We start from the raw sequence: 20,908 nt of genomic DNA, 5'->3' as shown, positions 1-20,908 counted from the left end.
CCGGCAGGACAGCAAAGCGAAGACTGTCTGCCACAAGACAGTGGTGGGAGGCCACAGTTTGAGGGCAGAGTGAGGGAGTACAGGGAAGTATGGAATTTTCCCTTTTTTGGTAATCTTACTAAGGTAATCTTAGGTAATAAAGCACGGGGCCTGGGGGAGCAGGGTGGGCAGAGGGAGAGGAAGAGAGAGAATCTCAAGCAGACTCCCGCTGAGTGCAGAGCTCCAAGCAGGGCTTGATCCCAGGACCCTGAGATCATGACCTGAGCAGAAATCAAGAGTAGGATGCTTAACTGACTGAGCCACTCAGGCGCCCCAACTAATTCCTATTTTTTAAATCTAGAAATCTTCGGGGCACCTGGGTGGCTCAGTCGGTTAAGTGTCTGCCTTCAGCTCAGGTCATGATCTTTGGGTCCTAGGATGGGGCCCCACAGTCGGCTCCATGCTCAGCGGGGAGTTTGCTTCTCCCTCTCCCTCTGCCCCTACCCCCGGCTCATGCACTCTCTCTTTCAAATAAATAAATAATCTTTAAAAAAATCTAGAAATCTTCTATAAACTTAGATCTAGCTCTAAAACCTATATCCCATTTTTAAAACCCCTTTCAAGCAGCTCTTACAAGTGTTGTTTTAGTGTTTGAATGTCTATAATGAGTTTTCCATATACATCCCATTTATGTTTGTCATAACTTATAAAATATCCTTTTTGTAATGTAACCAATAGTATGTTCAATCCATATATTAACTTAGTAACACTGTTATTATTATTTTTTTAGTCTTTCCATCCAGAGTTTTACTTCCTCCATTAATATTTTATTCTATCCTTTAAGTATTTTTATGAAGCATGTTACATGACTAACAAAATATTTAGTATTTGTGATAACTACTATGAATAGGATTCCTTTTTCCTTATACTTTCTCTTTAGATTAATAATACTATTTCCTAAGAAAACAGTTTATTCTAGATTTTTTCCTTTAATCCCACAACTTCTGTGTTAGAATTGCATTCCAGGAATGAGTATATCAAATACTTAGGGGGAGATTTATTCCTCTGTGATGGGATATGCATCTCTCCACCATACCATGCTATTCCTCCAATTTCTTACAAGCTAAGCCATATCAGAAACCCAAGATCACAAGTCATAAAGTGAAAAAGTTCTATGCATGTTACGAACTTTCAGGATTACACTTCTTAATCTACTATCCTAAGGATTTTTATAAGCCTGCCTTTAAAACAGATTTCTGATTTTATCTGATTAATATTTTTCTAAGGTATCTTTAATAATACACCTAATTAGGAGAGAATAATGATTTGAAAATGAAAAAAAAAGCTAAAGTATATTTTTAAAAGTAATCTGTACTAAATATATCCAATTACAAAATGATACATTGTAGAATTCTGCATGGAAAAATATTAAATAAATGACATAAACATAAAATCTTAGTGTCTGTTGTAACAAGTTTAAAAATAGTATCTCAAAAGAACAATGTTATAAATAGAATAGAGGAGAGATCCTGCAAACTTTTCTATAAAAGGTTAGATAGTAAATATTATAGGCTTTGCAAGCCAAGAGGTGAAATCAAAGGTATTGTGTAGGTGCATAAAAATCACAAAAAAAGAAAACTAATATTCACATAATTTTTACTGAGGAAATTTAAAATATAATAATAATAATAATAAGCAATCTTTTGTAATATAGGTCTAGAAATGAGAGGAGTAAAATTTTTTTCTTGGGATTTTGTGTAATGGGGGTTCAAAGTTAGTGCTCTTATCACTAAATTGAGTACTAATGTTCATGTGCAAAAACTATTCTTAGTTTATGGGCCATACAAAAGCAGGCAGGTTGGCCCATAGGCCATAGTTTGCTGACCCATGGGCTAGAAAAACCAAATAAATCATAGATATGTCACAAATGCCACAACAATGTCACAAATGCAAAAATACAACTATAAAACACTACATTAAAATGATAAATTATCCAATCCTATAAAATGGTATAGGTAAAATGTAAATATTGATTTTAAAAGAATTAAACATGTCACAAGGTAGACCTAAAATTAGTATTCTATCTAAAACAAATATTAGTTATTTAATTAGCTGTGTTTTGTCTGCCTTCTTAAAATTTGTAATTTGGTAGCTAAAAGGTGGAAAAAACCCATGTGTCTGTCAATGGATGAATAGATAAGCAAAATGTGGGGTATACATACAATGGAATATTATTCATCCTTAAAAAGGAATGAAATTCTAACATATGCTACAATGTGGAAGAACCTTGAGGACATTACGCTAAGTGAAACAAGCCAGTCACAAAAAGACAAATACTGTATGATTCTACTTATATGAGGTTCCTAGAGCAGCCAGATTCATAAACAGAAAGCAGAATGGTGGTTACCAGGGGCTGAGGGGACAGGAAAAGGGGTGGGTATTGTCTAATGTGTAGAGAGTTTTGGTTTTGCAAGATGAAGAGTTCTACAGATGAAGGGTGGTAATGTTTGCACAACAGTATGACTGAACTTAATACCACTGAACTGTACACTTAAAAATGGTTAAGATGGTAAATTTTATATGATGTGTATTTTACCACAATAAAAATAATGGAAAAATTTAGAAACTGGAGTTAATTTGATAGTCTCTCTACAAAATTCTTCAGAAGTTAATTGATACTTTCTTGGTAACTTTCTCAGGAAGTATAAGTAGTTCATTATCCTACTGATCTAAGAACAGAACTCAAAGCATGTATTATTCTCTTCAAAAAAAATGCTACGGCATAATTTAAATATCTAAACACCTCACTAACGCCTTTAAATAGAAGAATTTGAAGAACAGACCTCTTTAATTGTTTCCCCCATCTTCTCAATTCCCCTTTCTTGAGGATTAGTTTCCAAGAACCCAGCCTACATGGGTTTTCTGCTTTAGGGTCTCATCTAGCTTCAATCAAGGTGTCAGCTGGGCTGTATTCTCATCTGGAAGCTTGACTAGAGAAAAACTTGCTTACAAGCCCATTCAGCTTGTTAGCAGAATTCATTTCTTCACAGCTATAGACCTGAGAGTTTCAATATTTTACTATTTGTCAGCCAGAGGCCAATCTGAGCTCTTAGGGACTATCCATGGTTCCCTACCAGGTGACTCTCTCCACAGACGTTTACAAAAGGGCAGCTTACCTCTTCAAGGCCAACAGGAGAGTGAGACTGAGTGTTCTAGCAAGGCAGAGTCTAATATAACTTAATGTAACCATGGGAGTGTCATCCCATCAACTCTGCCATATAACATTTCATCATCATGGGCCATTTATTTTCTCTATAGTGGCTGGAAAAGGATGGGGGTTAATGTCTTCCTTTGTAACATAAACACATCAATAGCAGATTCCATATTAGCATTAAAAAATCCCAAAATTCTGGGGCGCCTGGGTGGCTCAGTTGGCTAAGCCGCTGCCTTCGGCTCAGGTCATGATCCCAAGGTCCTGGGATCGAGCCCTGCATTGGGTTCCTTGCTTAGCAGGGAGCCTGCTTCTCCCTCTCCCTCTGCCTGCCACTCACTCTGCTTGTGCTCTCTCTGTGTCAAATATATAAATAAAATCTTTAAAATAAATAAATAAATAACCCCAAAATTCCAACACTTGTATTTTACAGTAAGAAGAAAACTGTTCATGAAACATCCCATTTTTCTACTCAATATTCTTCTAAGATGGTAATCAAAGGCAAATATACAAAAGTAAAAAGTTCAAGAGAAGCAGGAAAGGACCTGAGAACAATGAACTCTTTGAATATTTTGTAAAGTAGCATTGTTTATTATACGTCTAAGTTGTTTAGTCATTTCTAATTTTCAACCCTATACCAGAAGAGCTTTCCAAATCACTTTAATTCCATATAATATGGGCCATAACAATCAGCACCTCAAATCTAGAGCCAGCATATTCCTTGCTATATTTACCTGCAGTAAACCACTGACCAATAAGTTACAGAAAGTAAATCAAACACACACATAACCTGCTGTAAGTTTGGCTATAGAGTTGAGGATTACAAAGAACTTCTTAAATCCCATTTCAGTCCCAAGAACAATATTAATGGCCAGGTTTTCTGGGACGTTCTAAACACGTAAGTCTAGGTAGGGCTAACTGCTATCCCGTGCCACCATGAACAGATAATAATTCAAGTCCAGAGTAAAGATAACTCCAGTTCACCAAAAAGAGGCACCATCTAGAGCCACATCAGATACTTAAAGCATCTACTTCGGGCTGGATTGACACCAGTGAGCTTCTGCAGAGACAGACCCATTTTTGAAGTATGTATCAAGCCAAACTGATAACAACTGTCATCTATATATATATATAAATTTTTTTTTTAAGGTTTTATTTATTTATTTGACAGAGAGAGACACAGCAAGAGAGGGACCACAGCAGGGGGAGTGGGAGAGGGAGAAGCAGTTCCCACTGAGCAGGGAGCCCGATGTGGGGCTTGATCCCAGGACCTTGGGATCATGACCTGAGCCAAAGGCAGACACTTAAGAGCTGAGCCACCCAGGCGCCCCTGTCATCTATATTTTTATATAGCCAATGCCAAAGGAAAACTCAAAGTACTTCTACAAAAACAAACTTCTACAAAAGTAGAAGTTCTATTACAGTGCCAAGGAATGAAGTCTTTCCTAGAAATGAGCTCTATTGCTGAAGTGGCACTCAGTATCTGTATGCCATATAGTACTTTTATCTCCTATCACTCTAATACTTAAGCATTTACACAATGCAATCCTAATTTTTTTCTGGATTTTTATCCTCATGAAGTTGATACATAAATAGGAAGTTTATTTGTTCATTTGTTTTGAGGGGTGGATATCTATTCTAAGCAGTCATCTAAGGAAATTCAACAGATGATTGTCTCATATCCTCATGTGAAACATTCAGCAAATAATCTAATCTCTTTTCAAACTTGGTTCTTCTTTTCCATGGCTTTAAAGAAAGTAATTATGATTTTTAAAAGATTTCTTAAATGTTTACTTTGTTTAGGTGCACTGTTCTTAAGAAATGATTTTTTTCTTTCTTTTTTTCCCTATGGTACAATACACAGAGCTTATTTAGATTTCACCGTTTTTTGTTTGTTTTTTTTAAAGATTTTATTTATTTATTTGACAGAGAGAGACACAGCGAGAGAGGGAACACAAGCAGGGGGAGTGGCAGAGGGAGAAGCAGGCTTCCTGCTTCCTGCTGGGGCTTGATCCCAGGACCCAAGGATCATGACCTGAGCCGAAGGCAGACGCTTAATGACTGAACCACCCAGGCGCCCCTAGATTTCACCGGTTTTACACACTCATTCCATATACTTTCGTGGTCTAAAGCCATCACTTGGAGGTAGCAATGGAAAATAGCAGTGTCAGAAGACCTGGGTTCCTTCACTAGCTATGTGACCTTGATGCCACCTTAATCTATAAAAGGGGAATAATAACTGGCCTACTATACACACAGTTGCAAATTATTCAATTTATATAAAAATTGATCACCTGTTTTAATATATTTTAAGAGATATAGGAAAAGATTCTCCTTAAAATTCTTTTCATAGTAAGGCTGCTGGTGAAAAAGCACAGGCTTTACATTCAGGAGTCCTGTGTTTCTTGGATTCTTGCTTTCTTACTTATTTGTGGTGTGACCCTAGGAAAATTAACTATTCTCCATGCTTTCGCTTTCCTTGTATGCTTGACACAATCCCGACTCAGAAGACTGTTGTAGGGATTAAATGAGGCAAATCAATAAGCACTCACTCAACATATATTCATCTAGCAATTATTCTGCTTGGTGCAATCCTGATTAAAAGTCCCTTTGTGAAATACACACACACACACACACACACACACACACACATCAGACTTAGGGGATTAGAAGTCAATGATACATTAAAGCAACATTATGGCAAAAAAATATATATTAAATTTTTTTTTTTTTTACCTATATACCTTCTTGGAACCAGTCATAGGAATCTGATAAGTTTTTTGAGCTGTTACAAACAAATTTGCAAGACTGAATCCAAGCACAAATATATCATGTCTGGATTCAGAAAACAGTTCTGAACTAACAGAAAACACATTTCAAATTTAGCTGCTCACGAGTGGAATGTCCCTGACAGGATAAACACAAGAAGGTCACAAACAAGACAAAGGTTACAAGTGATGGCACATACTACACAACAGATAACTAATATAGGGTCTGGCATAGGTAACTGCTTATAAATATTGGTTGAAAGAATTGAATTGAGTCCCAACTCTGCCACTTTCAGTCCAAGTGACTCTGGGTAAGTTGTCAACTTCTCTGAATCTTAGTTCTCTATAAAATAGAAATGTGTCTGCTTTATCTCTCTCATAGGAAAGTTGTAATCAAGTGAGATCACATGAGAATGTACTAGCACTAATAAAACAATTATGACTACTGCTACCAACTACCTTACAAGCCTACTTGTAGAAAAGTAACATGTTAATATGTAAGCACCAGGAAAGAGACAGCATCAAGACCTACTGAAACAAACAAACAAACAAAAAAAAACACAAGTTTTTTCTAAAAATGGCATTTTCTTTATGATGAAAGGTGCTGGTCACTGCTAAATTGGTGCTGGGCCTTTTCTAACCCCTAGATTACAGCAGCAGGGTCTGCTAGCAGTATCTTGCAAGACTGAATCCCCCAGTTGGCGCAGGAGACAGTGAGATGCCGATCTGAGGATCCCCAGATGAGAACAAGGCACCACAGGGAAGGTAGTTAGCCTTTGTAGTTAGCCGAGCGAGAAAACAACAGCGCCAAGACAATTCCACCTTCCACAGGGATTAGAGACCGCCCGCCAGCCTAACTCACTCGGGTCGGCCAAAGCGCGCCCTAAAACCCCGCTTCGTCCAGCGCCCGGGACCTCCGCGTCTCCCGCCAAGCCCTGCGTCCCCCGTCCCTGCTTCCTGGCACGTACGCAGTGTGTCGAGAGGCTCGGGGAGCGCGGCTTGGACCGGCTACTTACTCACTGTCCGTTCTTAGGGCACCTGCTGTCCAGCCAGCCGAGCCTCCTGGCGCTGTCCTTTCCCTGGCTCCCAGGACTTGCCTTCCGTCGGAGCCACAAATGCAGTGACAGCAACCTCTCCAGGAACCCAAGACTAAGAGGCCCAGACAGCCAAGCCTAGAGGGACGAGCCCGGGGCGGGGCAGCCGTTTAGACACGCCCTGAACCCTCCCCGGTTGTCTCCCAAGCAGTCCCGGGTGGCCGGGAAACGCGGACTCAGGAGGAGGGCTAGGACACAGGGCCCCGCCCCTGATTTCTTCCCGCCCGGCGCGGTCCGGACTCCCCCGTGACTCTCTCTCTGACCTCGGGGCGCTCCGCCCACTTCCAGTTGCCGGGCACGCACGCGCACTTGCTGACTTGTTTTGACAGCTTTGGCCAACTGGGATGGGAGGGAGCAGGAGGTGTCGCGAGAGCTGGCCTCACACCGCCTCGTGGGCGGTGTAACTATGGCGAGCTTGGGGATCGAGGCAGAGCAAGAGCCACTCTTAGGCGACCGCACAGCCGGAAGCAGGTGAGCGGATGTTGGGGGAAGGCCCCCTCACCTTCCTGCACTGTTGCCACTGGCCCCTTTCCCGGCGTCAGCCTCACGGGCCCGAACGTGGGATTCAGGGCGGCGGGAGGCTGTGGCCGGTCGCGCGAGACCGGGTGATGTGCTCCTGCTGCTGAGGAAAGAAATTTCGTCGCGCGGCGCGATGAGCCAGCGAGTTCTGGTGAAGGTGTTAGAGAAATTCACACTGCGTCTTGGACCTTCACTCCCAGCGGTGTCGCGGCCATTAAACCACCGCATTCTGCGTTCCTCTACGGAGCTCATCAATTTACACGTTTCACAAAAGTTTCGAAATGATGGTTTTAATTGATACTTGAAGAAACCTCTCTTAGTATTGACTTAATTGCGTGATAACTTTTTGATACTTCGTTAGCAAGTAAACCTGTACAAAACGAGCATACCTTTCTCCTATGCCAAACGTATAAAGACTAATTTCTTAGCGTTTAAGGATGAACTGTACTTCGACCCTTATATTTCTGGTTATTTTGATCCTACTTTATGGACAGTAATTCAGAATTGTTCAGTTTGTCTCTTACTACTTAGTTAAGTAACTATTTTTGTCTTTAGGAAAACGGAATTAAATATTATTATGTTTGAAACAATTTATCAAGTAAATTAACTGTGTAGTTAAGCTGTCAACGACCATGTTAATTTTTGCACATTTGTGTCTCTTAAGCACCAAACTTTCATTTTAACCACTTTGTTTGAAACTCTTTGGGCAGTGTATTTCTCTGGTCCCCGATTTACTAAACGGAATATATGTATTGCAATTTTATCTACATTTTGTCTTGAGATCAATACAATTATTATCAATCCCGAAATATTCCATAATACAGGGATGTACTCAGGGCCTACTGAGACATTTTGGACTATTTCCTTCTATACTAGTTTATTTTACACAATTTTTTTTTTTAAGATTTTATTTATTTATTTGAGAGAGAGAGAGCATGAGCAGGGTGAAGGGCAAAGGGAGAAGCAGATTTCCCCAGTGAGCAGGGAGCCCATTGCTGGGATCATTACCTGAGCCTGAGGCAGATGCTTTACAGTCCTCCGCTCTACCAACTGAGCTATCGAAGGAACCACACTGAGGCAGATGCTTTAACCTACTGAGCCACCCAGGCGCCCTTTACTTTCTTTCACTTTCTTACTAATTTATACACTTGCTACACGTTTAAAGTTTTATGTCTGCTTTTCTACCTATTCTGTTGCTGGCAGACTATTCCTCATCATGTTTTGTTATGTATTGACAATCCCTGTTTTTGTTGCTGTCAGCAGCCTCTCTTCTCCCAACTTTATTTTGAGATTTCTAGTTTGCTTCTGCTTTGAAAACCATTTCTAAGCTTAATAGAATTATGTGCAGTTAGAACATGGAAGCTATGACTAAGGACTAACCATCTCTCTTAGGTGCATGTGCTTCAGTGCATAGACTTTGTGACATTTGGATTTCTCAAAGTTCTTTTTGCTTCTACCTGGTTCTTGACTATTTTTCAGATAAATTCAGGATCCTTGAGTTAATAGTTGGATGTGGTCTTACGGTATATATTCTGTCACCATGTCCAAATAAATCTACTTTAAAAAAGGAATTCTTTTTCTTACTCTTTTTTTTTTTTTATTTTTTTTTATTTTTTTAAAGATTTTATTTATTTATTTGAGAGAGAGAGAATGAGAGAGAGCACATGAGAGGGGGGAGGGTCAGAGGGAGAAGCAGACTCCCTGCTGAGCAGGGAGCCCGATGTGGGACTCGATCCAGGGACTCCAGGATCATGACCTGAGCCGAAGGCAGTCGCTCAACCAACTGAGCCACCCAGGCGCCCACTCTTTTTTTTTTTTTTAAAGATTTTATTTATTTATTAATTTGACAGCAAGAGAGACACAGCAAGAGAGGGAACACAAGAAGGGGGAGTGGGAGAGGGAGAAGCAGGCTTCCCACGGAGCAGGAAGCCCCATGCGGGGCTTGATCCCAGGACGCTGGGATCATGACCTGAGCCGAAGGCAGATGCCCAATGACTGAGCCGCCCAGGCGCCCCTCTTCTTCTTACTCTTATGTACTCTTATGCTTCAGTTATGTCTGAGTGATTGTTTGAGGCTCATTAGGGTGCATCTAAATTCAGATGTTCTGTCCATAAACAATACTTGATTGAGGTTCTAGATTTAGCATTTTAAAAATAAGGGTGTTTTTTTTAAATAAGGTGTATTTTGGGGTGCCTGGGTGGCTCAGCCAGTTAAGCATCTGCCTTCGGCTCAGGTCATGATCCCAGGATCCTGGGATCGAGCCCCACATCGGGCTCCCTGCTCCGTGGGGAGCCTGCTTCTCCCTCTCCCACTCCCCCTGCTTGTGTTCCCTCTCTCGCTGTCTCTCACTGTCAAATAAATAAGATCTTAAAAAAAAATAAAAATAATAAGGGTGTATTTTAAGAATAATACAATAAGCATACTGTGTTTTAAAATGTAGATTCGGGCTCAGATGGTTAAGCGCCTGCCTTTGGCTCAGGGCATGATCTCTAGGTCCTAGGATCGAGCCCAACGTTGGCCTCCCTGCTCAGCAGGGAGTCTGCTTCTCCTTCTTCCTCTGCTTCTCCCCACTGCTCCTGCTCTCTCTCTCGCTGTATCTCTCTGTCCCAAATGAATAAATTAAAAAGTTCTTTAGAAAAAAAAAAAAACATAGATTCCCTAGTAAAATGAACATACATATAACTAATTGACAAGCCCTGTTCGCTTTGAGTAAATTGTAGAAACTACAGCCTAGTTCACCACCAACTTTTTCTCAGTAAGAAGGTTAGTTTTAATTTACTGGTCTGGTGAGTCCATAGTGGTCTCCACTGACCCCATCTATAGTGTTTAAGAGAACAAAGTATTGGCAAACTTTTTCTGTAAAGGCCCAAATGGTAAATATTTTAGGCTTTGCAGGACAAGAGGCAAAATCAAAGATATTATAGAGGTACTTAGATAACAAGAAAGAAAAATTCTCACAAAAAATTTTAGTAATGAAGTTTAAAATATAATAAATGAGTAAAATTTTTTGCAATACAAATCCATGAGAGGAATGGAATTTCTTTTTAGGAGTGGCATTTTTCTTAACTAGAGTTAAAAGTTGATGTTTTCTAACAAGTTGCTCACAAATATTCATCTGTAAAAACTATTCTCCAGTAGAAACTGGTGATCTAGAAACAGGTGATAACGTTGGATTTGGACTAGAGACTATAGATTGCTGATCCCTCTTTTAGATTATCCTAAAATGTTAACAGGTACTTAAAATTTTTCTTTGCAGCTCTAGTCCAGTTTCTGTATTACAGATAATATCTGCGACTTCTGGTCTTATAGAGCATATCCTTATAGAACATTCTCAGTTTATTTTTGCCTTCTAAATTTTATACTGTAACACCATTACACTATTCTGTCAGTGAGCACACACTTTTTTCTCTTATCTTCTTTGAATATGGGTTCTTTTTTGCTCTTCAGTAGTTCACAAATGCTCTCTCTGGTAAAGAGTAATTTTATTTTTCCTCAGTAAATCCAGAGTCATTTTTTGGGTTGTTTTTTTTTAAATAAAGATTTTATTTATTTATTTCTCAGAGAGAGAGAGAACACAAGCAGCGGGAGTGGCAGGCAGAGAGAGAAGCAGGCTCCCCGCTGAGCAAGGAGCCTGATGCAGGACTCGATTCCAGGACCTTGGGATCATGACCTGAGCCAAAGGCAGATGCTTAACTGAGCCACCCAGGCATCCCCAGAGTCATTTTTTGAAAATAAAGTACTGCTGTTTACCCAAGAGTCCTTGTATTAAATAATGATCTATTGAACCTAAATTTGGCACTGTTTACTTATTTCTGTTACATTTTATTTAACTTATTTTGGTGATCAGTTCACTCCAGTATTTCATGTATTCTTCCCAGTTTTTAAGTTACAAGTTTGACAAATTGTCTTGGAAGTGCAGCATTCCTTCTTGTGCCTTTGTGATACAAGAAAGAAACCTTCAGATTACTTCATCTTAACCATGTGATATGGTTGGTTGAATCATCACAATTAAGAAAATATAATAAGGGACGCCTGGGTGGCTCAGTTGGTTAAGTGTCTGCTTTTGGCTCAGGTCATGATTGGGATTGAACCCAGCATCAGGCTCCCTGCTCAGTGAGGAACCTGCTTTTCCCTCTCCCTCTAGTTGCTGTTCCCCCTGCTTGTGCTCTCTCTCTCTCTCACTCTCTCTCTCTGTAAAATAAAATATATATAAAAAAGAGGGCGCCTGGGTCGTTCAGTTGGCTAAGCAACTGCTTTCCGCTCAGGTCATGATCCTGGAGTCCTGGGATCGAGTCCCACATCAGGCTCCCGGCTCAGTGGGGAGCCTGCTTTTCCCCCGACCCTCTCCCCTCTCATGCTGTTTCTCTTTCTCTCTCAAATAAATAAATAAAATCTTTAAAATATATATATATATAATAAAAATGGTAACTTGGGGCATCTGGGTGGCTGAGTCAGTTAAGCCTCCAACTCTTTTTTTTTAAATTTTAATTTTATATTTTAAATTTAAATTTAGTTAATTAACATATAATGTATTATTAGTTTCAGAGGTGGAGTTCAGTGATTCATCAGTCTTATATAATACCCAGTGCTCATTATATCACATGCCCGCATTAACGTCCACCACCCAGTTATCCCATCGCCTCACCCCCCTCCTCTCCAGCAACCCTCAGTTTGCTTCCTATGATTAAGAGTCTCTTATGGTTTGTCTCCCTCTCTAGTTTCGTCTTGTTTTATTTTTTCCTCTCTTCCCCTTTGATCCTCTGCTTTATTTTTTTAAATTCCACATATGAATGAGATCATATAATAATTATCTTTCTCTGATTGACTTATTTCGCTTAGCATAACACCCTCTCTACTTCCATTCATGTCATTGCAAATGGCAAGATTTCATTTTTTTTTAAAGATTTTATTTATTCATTTGAGACACAGAGGTACAGAGAGAGAGAGAGAGCATGAGCAGGGGGAGAGGCAGAAGGAGAGGGAGAGGCAGGCCCCCCGCCGAGCCAGGAGCCCAATGTGGGGCTTGATCCCAGGACCCCGGGATCATGACCCGAGCCGAAGGCAGACACTTAACCATCTGAGCCACCCAGGTGCCCCAAGATTTCATTTTTTTGATGACTGAGTAATATTCCATTGTATATATGTATGCCACATCTTCTTTATCCATTCATTTGTTGATAGACATCTGGGCTCTTTCCATAGTTTGGCTATTGTGGACATGGCTGCTATAGACAGATCACTACAAGGACACCTGGGTGGCTCAGTTGGTTAAGCGTCTGCCTTTGGCTCAGGTCATGATCCCAGGCTCCTTGCCCAGCAGGGAGCCAGCTTCTCCCTCTGCCTGCCATTCCCTCTGCTTGTGTGCACTCTCCTTCTCTCTCTGACAAATAAATAAAATCTTTTGAAAAAAAGTAAATCGATCACTACATTTGTATCTTTGGGGTAAATACGCAGTAGTGCAATTGCTGGTCCTAGGGTAGCTCTATTTTCAACTTTTTGAGGAACCTCCATACTGTTTTCCAGAGTGGCTACACCACCTTGCATTCCCACCAACAGTATAGTTCCCCTTGCTTTGCATCCTCACCAACATCTGTCGTTTCCTGACTTGTTAATTTTAGCCATTCCAACCGGTGTGAGGTGGTATCTTATTGTGGTTTTGATTTGTAGTTCCTTGATGACAAGCGATGTTGAGCATTTTTTCATGTGTCTTTTGGCCATTTGTATATCTTTGGAGAAATATCTATTCATGTCTTCTGCCCATTTTATGATTGGATTATTTGTCCTTTGGGTATTGAGTTTGATAAGTTCTTTAAAGATTTTAGATACTAGCCCTTTATCTGATAAGACATTTGCAAATATCTTTTCCCATTCTGTGGTTGTCTTTTGGTTTTGTGGACTGTTTCCTTTGCTGAGCAAAAGCTTTTTATCTTGATGAAGTCCCAGTAGTTCATTTTAAGCCCCGACCCTTGATTTCAGTTCAGGTCATGATCTCAGGGTGGTTAGATCAAGCCCCCCCGTCGGGTTCCATGCTCAGTGCAGAGTCTGCTTCTCTTTCTCTCCCCCTCTCCCTCAGCCACTCCCCCCACTCATGCGTTCTCTCTTTCTAAAATAAATAAATAAATCTTAAGAAAAAAAGTGGTAACTTGGGGCACTGGGTGGCTCAGTTAAGCGTCTGCCTTCAGCTCAGGTCATGATCCCAGAGTCCTGGGATTGAGCCCCACATCAGGTTCTCTGCTTGGCGGGAAGCTTGCTTCTCCCTCTCCCACTCCCCCTACTTGTGTTCCCTCTCTCGCTGTGTCTCTCTCTGTCAAATAAATAAAATCTTTAAAAAATAATAATAATAATAATAAAATTTAAAAAATGGTAACTTGACTGAAGGACAGTTACATTCTCCTATGTTCCTACTCTCTCCAACAGAGTAGAAAGATGCACTTCTTCACCAAAATTATACTTTTGAATTAAAAAGAAGGAAAAAGTAAAATTCTTTATTTTGAAAAATTTCAAATCCATAGAAAAGTTGAAAAAAGAGTACAATGAACACCTGTATACCCTGTCACTGTTAGCCTTTTCCACACTGCTTGGATTTCTTTCTATATACCCACACACCCTTCTTTTGCCAAACTTCCCAAAAGCAGGTTGCAGATATCATGACACTTTATCCCAGGTATTTCAGTCTGCAGCCTGCATCTTCTGGGGTTTTTTTTTTAAGATTTATTTATTTATTTTTAGAGAGAAAGCGCGCATGCATGCAATGGGAAGGGGCAGAGGGAGAGGAAGAGAGAGGAGAAGACTCCCCACTGAGTACAGAGCCGGACTTCACAACCCTGAGATCATGACCTGAGCCAAACCAAGAGTCGGCCACTTCACCAACTGAACCACCCACGTGCCCCTGTAGCCTGCATCTTCTCAAAACAAAAACATTCTTTTACACAACTACATCACTATTGGCATAGCTAAAAATACAATACTAATTCAAAATACCATGCAGTATACAGTTTATACTCAAGTTTTTTTCAGTTGTTCCAAAAATGTACTTTATGGCTATTGAAAACAACAACAACAACAGGATCCAGGGGCACCTGGGTGGTCGGTTAAATGTCCGACTCTTGATTTTGGCTAAGATCATGATCTCGGGGTGATCAGCTCAGGTCATGATCTTGGGTGGTGGGATCGAGCCTCATGTCAGGCTCCATGCTCAGCGGGGAGTTGGCTCGAGATTCTCTCCCTTTCTTTCTGCCCCAACCCCCACTCACGCACGCGTGCTCTCTTTCCCTCTCAAATAAATAAATCTTTAAAAAAGAAGAAAAACAGGATCCAATTAGTGGTCATGCATTGATTGTTGTATTTGTTTAGACTCTCTCAACTGATAACTGTCCCCTGATCTTTTCTCTCTGTTCTTTCCAATATTGAATCTTTTGACAATTCTAGGTCGTTTTCTGTAGAACATCTCACATTCTGGATTTTTGGCCTGTTTCTTTTTTAATAGATCCTGGTCAGTCATTTCTGGCAAGAACATCCCATGGGTTGAGAATGTCCCAATATAGTAAAGTAAGGAGGCATCAGATGCGCAGCCATCCCACTATTGTGGTTGCCAAGCTTAACCACTTGGTTAAGAGGGTGACTGCTGTATCTCTTGATTATAAAGCCTCATTTTCCATTTTGGGATTAGAAAGTAGCCAGTGGGCTGATGCTTTGGGACCCTGTGACTATCCTGTCCTCAACAACTTTTCAACCAGTTGTTTTAGGATCCATCAATTATCCTTTCTTTCTTTCTTTCAAGATTTTTTTTTTTTTAAAGATTTTATTTATTTATTTGACAGAGAGAATGAGAGAGAGCACATGAGAGGGGGGAGGGTCAGAGGGAGAAGCAGACTCCCTGCCGAGCAGGGAGCCCGATGCGGGACTCGATCCAGGGACTCCAGGATCATGACCTGAGCTGAAGGCAGTCGCTTAACCAACTGAGCCACCCAGGCGCCCTTTTTTTTAAGATTTTATTTATTTATCTGACAGAGGGAGAGAGCAAGAGAGTGCAAGCAGGAGGAGCTGCAGAGGGAGAGGCAGAAGCAGACTCCGCGCTGAGCAGGGAGCCTGACTGGGGCTCGATCGCAGCCCCAAGATCATGACCTAAGCTGAAGGCAGAAGCTTAACTGACTGAGCCACCCAGGCGCCCCTCAATTATCCTTTCTTTCATCCATTATTACATGGAGAGTAGTTATTAAATAGCAATTTTCTAAATCTGTCATCCCTTCAATATTTAATAGCTGTCATTAAAAGAAGAAAATTTTTTTTAAAGATTTTATTTATTTATTTGACAGAGATACAGCGAGAGAGGGAACACAAGCAGGGGGGAGTGGGAGAGGGAGAAGCAGGCTTCCCCGCAGAGCAGGGAGCCTGATTCGGGGCTCGATCCCAGGACCCTGGGATCATGACCTGAGCCGAAGGCAGATGCTTAATGACTGAGCCACCCAGGCGCCCCAATAATAAAATCTTTAAAAAAAAAAAAAAGATCTGAGCAAAATAGTTATTTGAAATTTTCAGGCTTACTTTAATGATAGTTCTTATAAGTGATGGTCATTTTAATTTCTTTTTTTTTTTAAGATTTTATTTATTTATTAGAGAGAGACAGCGAGAGAGGGAACACAAGCAGGGGGAGTGGGAGAGGGAGAAGCAGACTCCCAGCTGAGCAGAGAGCCCAATGCAGGGCTCGATCCCAGGACCCCGAGATCATGACCTGAGCTGAAGGCAGACGCTTCACGACTGAGCCACCCAGGCGCCCCGTCATTTTAATTTCTGATATCCAGGAAATAATAATGTGTTCATTAAAAATATAATACCCAATGCTGGAAAGTGATACCAGAATCCAGTGCTGTGGGAATGAATGGTGGATACCTCTTGCTGATATGTAATTATCTGCATTATATATTCCAGATTCCAGGTTATTGATTTCCAAATAGATGGTCCCCGACTTATGATAGCTTAGCTTACGATTTTGCAACTATACAATGGTGCAAAAGTGATATGCTTTCAGTAGAAACCATACTCCAAATTTTGAATTTTGATCTTTTCCTGGCCTAGTGATATGTGATAGGCTACTCTCTTGCAGTGCTAGACAGTGGCAGTGAGCCACTGTTCCCAGTCAGCCACTTGATCACCAGCATAACCCACCCATGCACTTTCAACCATTCTGTACCCATACAGCCATTGTGTTTCTCACTTTTAGTACAGTATTTTATAAATTACATGAGATACTCAACACTGCGTTATAAAACAGGCTTTGTGTTAGATGATTTTTCCCAACTGTAGGCTAATGTCAGTGTTCTGAGCATGTTTAAGGTAGGCTGGGTTAAGCTATGGTGTTCAGTAGGTTAGGTATATTAAATGCATTTCCGACTTAATGTATTTCCAATTTACAATGGGTTTTTTGGGAGGTAACCCCATTGTAAGTCAAGAATGATCAGTATGAGCATCTGGGGTTCTGGTTTTTAGACTGGGGAGAGGGCAGGAAGGGCAGAGGGAAAGGAAGAGAGAGAATCTTAAGCAGATTCCACACCCAGTGCAGAACCCAGTGAGGAGCCGCACATGAGGCTCAACCTCACAATCCTGACGTCATGACCTGAGCTGAAATCAAGAGTTAGTTGCTTAACCAACTGAGCCACCCAGGTGCCCCTGGGGTTCTGCTATTTTTCAAGTATGCTACATTATGGTGAAAAGTCTATTTTTATGGAATGGCATATATAGTATTAAGAACTTCATATATATTATATCAGCAGCTAATATACCTGGCACGTAGTAGATCTAATTAATGTTATCTGTCTTCCTTCACTCTACCACTCCCAATCACATCACTTTTGAAAAAAAAAAAAAGTTTCTTTTTTGAAAAGTTTCTCTTTAAGACAACTTTGACAGCTCTAAGGTCTATTTTAGAAAATAACTTTAGAACACAAGAAGACATTTTGTCTGTTGTGTTTGTCTTAATTATTTGAAAACATAAAGCTCATATTAAGGTAAATTTACTAACTCTTTCTGTATGTGAATGTGAGAATGTAATGAAACCATACACACCCTCATGTATCACCTGACTGAAGTAAGATGTATGCTTAATATACTTGCCTTTACTCCAGGTCATAGGCTTATATGAAAGATCAACCCAGTCTAGAAGGACCTTGGACTCTCTTTAGTCCACTAATAGAACTTGTCTGGTAACCCATGTTGGAGCAAAGGCAAGTATTCTAGAGGTCCCAGGCCTAGGAATGTCACATCAAACTTTTCTGGTGTCACTTCTACATTAATTTTGCTGAAAGTACCTAGCCAAAATAGCTTCCTGCAGCAAAGTCAATTTACTGTTATCAAATAGAAACATGTCATAATGATGATAGTAATTATTTTTTTAAAATATGTAATAGTTGTATATCCCATCCATAGGAGATCTAGTTGTTGTAGCTAGTTTGATTTATTTTGATATACTTTATTTATTTTGTCAGTTTAACAAATTCCAACACTCGATTTGTAGCAGGTCAATGATAGCAAAATAATTAGTTGACAAAATGTTATGCCTTTTTAAGCTACCTGATGTCTCCCAAGTTTCTGTGTATAGTGATGCATTAATATAACCTACTGAAATTCAAAGAAATAATGCTTATTCATAGATAATTAGTACAGCAAGAACCAATATTAGTAAATTATACCTCTGTCATATCTTTTTAATTACTTTAGGAGAGAGAAAATAAAATTGTACATACTGAGATAACATTATACTACTTTTTTCTTCTTTACTCCTAGAGAATGGGATATTATAGAAACTGAAGAACATTATAAGAGCCGATGGATATCTATTAGGATTCTATATCTTACCATGTTTCTCAGCAGTGTAGGTAAGTATTAGAAATTATATATAATTTTAAAAATTCAGAAAGTATCTTATTTTAATGTCACTTAATTTTTTAAATTATTATTTTATTTTGGTAAAAATCACATAATATAAAATTTCCCATCTTAACTGTTTCTAAGATCAGAAGCGTTACATTTGTCTACATGATTATGTAACCAATCTCCAGAGCTTTTTCATCTTGCAAAACTAAAACTCTGTACCCATTAAACAACTCCTCATTTCCCCCTACTCCTACGTCCTGGCAACCACCATTCTTTCTGTTTCTATGAATTTGACTACTCTAGATACTTCATATAAATGGAATCATACAGTATTTTTCTTTTTGTGACTATTTTATTTAGCATAATGTTCTTAAGGTTCATCCATGTTATAATATGAGTCAGAATTTCCTTTGTTTTTAAGGCTCAATAATAGTCCATTGTATATGTGGTGGGGAGAACAATCTTTTCCTCTACTTTCTTAGGTTCTGTAGCTGGCCCCTGCAAATTAAAGCAATGGAAGACAGATCAACGAATGAAATCTTGCCATTTGCAACTACAGGCTACATGGGTAGAGCTAGAGAATATGCTAAGCGAAATAAGTCAGGCAGAGAAAGACCAAAAAAGTATGATTTCGTTCATATGTGGAATTTAAGAAACAAAACAAAAAGCAAAGGGAAAAAAAAGAGAGAGAGAGACAAACCAAGAAACAGACTCTTAACTAACTATAGAGAACAAACTGATGGCCAGTCAGAGGGGAGGAGGGAGTGGGGTGATGGGTGAAATAGGGGATGGGGATTAAGGAGTGCACTTGTCATGATGAACACTGGGTAATATATGGAACTCTTGAATCACTATATTGTACACCTAGAACTAATATAACACTGTATGTTAACTATACTGGAATTAAAATAAAATACTTCTAATTTTTAGTAATTATCTAAAATTATAAGTAATAATTTTAATAGCAAAAAAGAAAATTATTTTAACTTTAGATTTTAATTAGTATGTTAAACATTTTACCTGTTTATAAGTTTCTTGATTGTGAAATTGTAACTTGATTTCAAATATTAGTTTACTCTTCTAGTCCTCTTTTCCTCAAAATCAATATGTCAATTCAAAATACACTAAAATGAAACTATTAACTAAATTATTTTTTATTTATTTATTTAATTTATTTATTTGTCAGAGAGAGAGCACAAGCAGGGGGAACAGCAGAGGGAGAGGGAGAAGCCGGCTCCCCGTGAGAGGAAATTATTTTTTAAAATAGGCTTTCTAGGGGCATCTGGGTGGCTCAGTCGTTAAGCGTCTGCCTTCGGCTCGGGTCATGGTCCCGGGGTCCTGGGATCGAGCCCCGCATCGGGCTCCCTGCTCCGCGGGAAGCCTGCTTCTCCCTCTCCCACTCCCCCTGCTTGTGTTCCTGCTCTCACTGTCTCTCTCTGTCAAATGAATGAATAAAATCTTTAAAAAAATAAAATAAAATAAAATAAAATAAAATAGGCTTTCTAAAAAGAATGAAGTATTGGGCGCCTGGGTGGCTCAGTTGGTTAAGCATCTGCCTTCAGCTCAGGTCATGATCCTGGGGTTCTGGGATCAAGCCCCGCATCGGGCTCCCTGCTCAGTGGGGAGCCTGCTGCTCCCGCTCTCCCTGTGCGCTCTCTCTGTCAGATTAATAAATAAAATCTTGAAATAAATAAATAATGTAAATCCATGTTATAGTTCAAAAAATTCTATCTATAAATAGTGATGAAATCATTTTAAGTATAAATAACAAATTTTGCCTCTTTACAGGATTTTCTATTGTGATAATGTCAATATGGCCATATCTCCAAAAGGTTTGTACACTTTAAACTATTATTCTCTTAAGTAGCTATAGTAATAATAACTCTTATATAGTTAAGAGTTTTCTTAAGAGTCTCTTTGGTATTTTATTGACTTAGTCCTTACTAGAGTAACTTGAGATAATAATTCCTCAAAAGAGGCTTACAGGTAAGGTGATCAAATGCTTTATTGTGCAAACCAGAACACTCTTGAAGTGAAGGGAGTACTATATCAGGAAAACAGGATTATACCTGGACAGTCCCAGGCAAATGTAGATGTATGGTAACCTACTTATTAGCCACTTTCACATCCCATCAATACCCGCTCCCTGATAAAAAAAGAAACTAAACTACACATAGTCTGAATTCCCAAAATGTACAAATGACATTTATATGGAATAATTTTGTGCTTTCCTATAGAATTAATTTGGGTTGTCAGGTGACATTGTAAAAAGAATAGATAATATATGTATTTTGATTCTTTGGTTACTAGATGGGAAGGAGGGGGTCAAGAAGATGCAAGTTTAGTGGGTACTCTGACATCAGTTAATCATCAAGTCCTGCCAATTCTATCTTTAAAAAATATATATATATGACATATAACATAATGTAAATATATGTCAATTCTATCTTAAATCTCCAGAAATGAAC

The 20,908-nt window shown here is 39.5% G+C and overlaps 2 protein-coding genes across 7 annotated transcripts in view; one reads left to right on the top strand and one right to left on the bottom strand.

The window, feature by feature from the left end:
* Nucleotides 1-7,064, bottom strand: part of ABHD18 (abhydrolase domain containing 18) — a 50,813-nt gene extending 43,749 nt beyond the window's left edge. For all 4 annotated transcript variants that reach the window (XM_032412808.1, XM_032412810.1, XM_032412811.1 and 1 more), the window contains exon 1: nucleotides 6,975-7,064. The gene's annotated coding sequence lies outside the window, so the exon portion shown is untranslated. The remainder of the gene's footprint in view (nucleotides 1-6,974) is intronic.
* Nucleotides 7,065-7,439: 375 nt separating this feature from the next.
* Nucleotides 7,440-20,908, top strand: part of MFSD8 (major facilitator superfamily domain containing 8) — a 38,411-nt gene continuing 24,942 nt past the window's right edge. Inside the window, exons 1-3 of one of the 3 annotated variants that reach the window (XM_032412805.1) lie at nucleotides 7,440-7,523; nucleotides 18,351-18,442; nucleotides 20,229-20,272. In XM_032412805.1, the coding sequence (XP_032268696.1) occupies nucleotides 7,459-7,523; nucleotides 18,351-18,442; nucleotides 20,229-20,272 (201 nt within the window). In that variant the 5' untranslated portion in view covers nucleotides 7,440-7,458. Of the gene's footprint in view, nucleotides 7,524-18,350; nucleotides 18,443-20,228; nucleotides 20,273-20,908 lie in introns of those variants that run through there. The other 2 variants (XM_032412807.1, XM_032412806.1) reach the window with 2 other exon arrangements.

Source organism: Phoca vitulina, unplaced genomic scaffold, assembly GCF_004348235.1.
Source record: "Phoca vitulina isolate PV1807 unplaced genomic scaffold, GSC_HSeal_1.0 scaffold14, whole genome shotgun sequence".
Taxonomy (NCBI): Eukaryota; Metazoa; Chordata; class Mammalia; order Carnivora; family Phocidae; genus Phoca; species Phoca vitulina.
Note: the sequence above shows the minus strand (reverse complement) of the source record. Positions and strands in the feature narration are given on the sequence as shown.